At 45.0% G+C, this 3,670-nt stretch overlaps 1 protein-coding gene across 1 annotated transcript in view; it reads right to left on the reverse strand.

Moving 5' to 3' along the window:
- Positions 1 to 2,523, reverse strand: part of LOC102773532 — an 11,901-nt gene extending 9,378 nt beyond the window's left edge. The window contains 4 exon segments of the mRNA XM_015564116.1: positions 161 to 442; positions 842 to 1,189; positions 1,553 to 1,715; positions 2,159 to 2,523. Coding sequence (XP_015419602.1) covers positions 161 to 442; positions 842 to 1,189; positions 1,553 to 1,604 — 682 coding nt within the window. The 5' untranslated portion in view covers positions 1,605 to 1,715; positions 2,159 to 2,523.
- Between the last annotated feature and the right edge of the window lie 1,147 nt (positions 2,524 to 3,670).

Below are 3,670 nucleotides of genomic sequence, written 5' to 3' on the forward strand. Positions count from 1 at the left end.
GAGAAACATAGAAGGGAAGTTGGCTCCTGGCAAGGAGAATGGTGTGGATGTGATGAAAACAGCAGAAAAAAGCTTATATGCTTAGAGCTGCCACCACCATGGAATGTGAGCATCAAACTGACTTTGTGGGGGGCACAGTGAGGGGAGAGAGAAAACTGACCTGCTATGGACAATTGTTCTTCCTTTTTCTGATCCAGGTCTGGGTTCCAGACAGAACATGTCAGATTCTTCTGAGAAGTTTCTCTGAGTACCAGTGATGTTGTTACATGGAACAAACCACCTTTGTCCTGGGTGTGAGTCTCAGACTCAGCTGGAATTTCTCCTCCCTCAGAGTCCGTCCACTGGACCTTTGGCTGAGGGAACCAGCCCTCTGACTTGCACTCTAATCGGAGTTGTCGAGACTTAGTGACTTCCACATGGAACTGAGGATGTGAGCCGATAGCTGGCAAGAGGAGGAGAGAGAAGTCAGGTCCTAAGCTCATTTTTTTCTGTACATATATCCCTCTCCTTCTTATGAAGAGTTTGTGCTGCTGACTAGACCTCAATGTGCAGAACAGGAAAGTGAGGCTCTGAAGAAGTCTTGACAACAAAGGAGAGGGACCTAGACTCCTGGGTGAGAGGAGAGTCCATCACAATGTAACACAAATGGCCCCTGCCTATTTCCTGACTCCCACTATGAGTCTCTTTATTTTTTAATTCAGCCCCCAGCAGTGATATATGGAATAATGGGGTGAGTAGATGTAAAGGCCATCTCCCTTTCTCCTGTGAGTTTTTAAATATTTCCCAGGAAAACTGGATCAATGCCCTAAACTTACCCCTGGGGGTGAAAGTGGGCCATTACCTGCCACTTTAAGCTCAATCATTGTATCACTGTAGAAGGAGCCATTTTGGATCACACAGTGATATTGTCCATTGTCAGAGGGTTGAATAGTGAGGATTCTCAGGACCACGATCCCCTTATGCATGACATTTTCCACAAGCTTTGTCCTCTTAAAATACTCCTTCATGGCTTCCTCAGGCTTGTCCCTCCCATACTCATAGAGGTGCACCACTCGGGAGGGTAGGGATCTGTTCCAGCTTATTTGCATATTTTTAATACTTTGAGGAGGTGAGAGGAAGCAGGGTAGTTCTGCTTCACCACCCAGCATGGCTACCAAGGGGTCATGGGGCCCCTGGACTTGGAATGCTCCTGAAAAGAGAACAGAGATATAATCAGGGTGGGCTGGGGGTAGGATTTGGGCAGATGAAATGGTGTTGACTACACACATGTTTGGCTATTTCCATCTTAACCAACTGGGGAGAAGGTCTGAAAGGGGATAGTTGTTGAATCTTAGGGAGTCCCTTTTCTGACCTGAACATATACAAAGAGCTAGCAGGAAGCTGGAGGTGTTGGACATAGGAAATCTAGGCCTGACTATGCTGAGGCAAACAAAGGACTTAGGGCATAAATGGTGACTAGGCACTTACTTTTGGGGCACATGTCCAGGGTCAACAAGATCCTGAGAGAAAGTGCCTCTTAAAATTTGGGCACTAGCCTCCTCCCTTAACTCACCCTGTGGGGAGGGACCTGAGGAATATAATTGCAGAGAAGGGGGAATAGACATGCTAACTCCTTCAGGTCAGGTTCTGTCCTTGTCCATAGGGGGGGCGGGGAGATCACACAGGAACTCTGATAGCTCTGGATGAATAGTAGGATATCTGTGTTGAGAAAAAATCTGAAGCAATTCAGTGGAAAAGACATTTGGAAATCATTAATAATGTTTGCCATGAATGTGGCACGAGAAAATGGGGCAAACAAGCTAATTTTTGTCAATCCTATTCTACATTGTCTTGAGGCTCTAAGAACTTATGCTTCTTTATTACCATATGGGCACTTTCATTCTCTCTATTTTTATCCCACCACATCACATGCACTCAGATATATATAACATATACACACACACACACACATACACCCCAACAGGCCTTGACCAGGAGATAGGGATGCAAATGCTTAGTACACTGCCTCGTACTTAGTAAGTGGAATAAAGTTAACTTCTTTACTTTTCCAGGATCTCACAGCATTTGTTTTTTGGTCGAACTTTTCTTCCATCTTCCCTCCCTTTTCCTTTCCCTTCCCTTACATAACAGAGAATCAGAAACTCATAAGAATTCATACCTGTAACCATTAGGAAGCAGAGGTAGAGTGAGATGAGGCTGCCATGATAAATTGTAGAGATTTGCTGCCTCCTCAGGTGACTGAGGCAGGATGATCCCAAGGGTTTGTGCTGATGACTCATTGGAAAAGGAGGAAAACACTGTAATGAGGAGAGAGAAAAAAGGAGATCTCTGAGATTTAAGGAAGGGTCAGAGAAAGGAAGGAATTTAGGAATTTCACTCTTGGAAAGGGGCATGTCTTATTTATGGGAATAAGGTGAGGGGCAAAGTAAGATCCATGCTCCTTTTTCTACAAGTTTTGTGACTTTGATTTTCAGGAATTTATAGGGTACTCAGGGCTCTAGATACCTTTTACATACTGATGACTCATGCCAAAATGTACATTGTCTGTACATATGCATAATTGTTCTTCCGTTTTCTGATTCAGAACTGGGTTCCAGACAGAACATGTCAAATTCTTCTGAGAAGTTTCTCTGAGTAACAGTGATGTTGTTACATGGAACAGGCCATCTTTGTCCTGGGTGTGAGTCTCAGACTCAGCTGGTATTTCTCTTCCCTCAGAGTCCATCCACTGGACCTTTGGCTGAGGGAACCAGCCCTCTGATGTGCACTCTAATCGGACTTGTCGGGACCTAGTGACTTCCACATGGAATTGAGGATGTGATCCAAGAGCTGGGAAGAAGAACAGAGAGAAGTCAGGTCCTAAGCTCATTTTTCAGTACATATATCCCTCTCCTTCTTATGAAGAGTTTGTGCTACTGACTAGACCTCAGTGTGCAGAACAGGGAACTGAGGCTCTGAGGAAGTTTTTGCAACAAAGGATGGGACTTAGACTCCTGGGTGAGAGAGAAGTCCAACACAATCCAAAACAAATGGCCCCTATTTCCTGACTTCCACTATGCATCTCTTTATTATCTTTTATTTAGACCCAAGCAGTGATATATGGGATAATGGGGTGATTAGAAGTAGTTGCCATCTCCCTTTCTCCTATGACTTCTTTATATTTCCCAGAAAAATTGGATCAGAAGAAGGAGCCCAACCCAGAATAAACTCACCCTTGTGGGGTGTCAGGACAATAAATGTGGGCCATTACCTGCCACTTTCAGCTCAATCACTGTATCATTGTAGAAGGAGCCATTTTTGAATTCACAGCAATACTGCCCATTGTCAGAGGGTTGGACATTGAGGATTTTCAGGACCACGATCCCCTTATGCATGACATTTTTCACAAGCTCTGTCCTCCCTAAATACTCCACCATGGCTTCCTCAGGCTTGTCCCTCCCATCCTCATAGAGGTGCACCACTCGGGAGGGTAGGGATCTGTTCCAGCTTATTTGCATATTTTTAATACTTTGAGGAGGTGAGAGGAAGCAGGGTAGTTCTGCTTCACCACCCAGCATGGCTACCAAGGGGTCATGGGGCCCCTGGACTTGGAATGCTCCTGAAAAGAGAACAGAGATAGAATCAGGGTGGGCTGGGGGCAGGATTTGGGCAGATGAAATGGTGTTGCATG

Source organism: Myotis davidii, unplaced genomic scaffold, assembly GCF_000327345.1.
Source record: "Myotis davidii unplaced genomic scaffold, ASM32734v1 scaffold6861, whole genome shotgun sequence".
NCBI classification, from domain to species: domain Eukaryota; kingdom Metazoa; phylum Chordata; class Mammalia; order Chiroptera; family Vespertilionidae; genus Myotis; species Myotis davidii.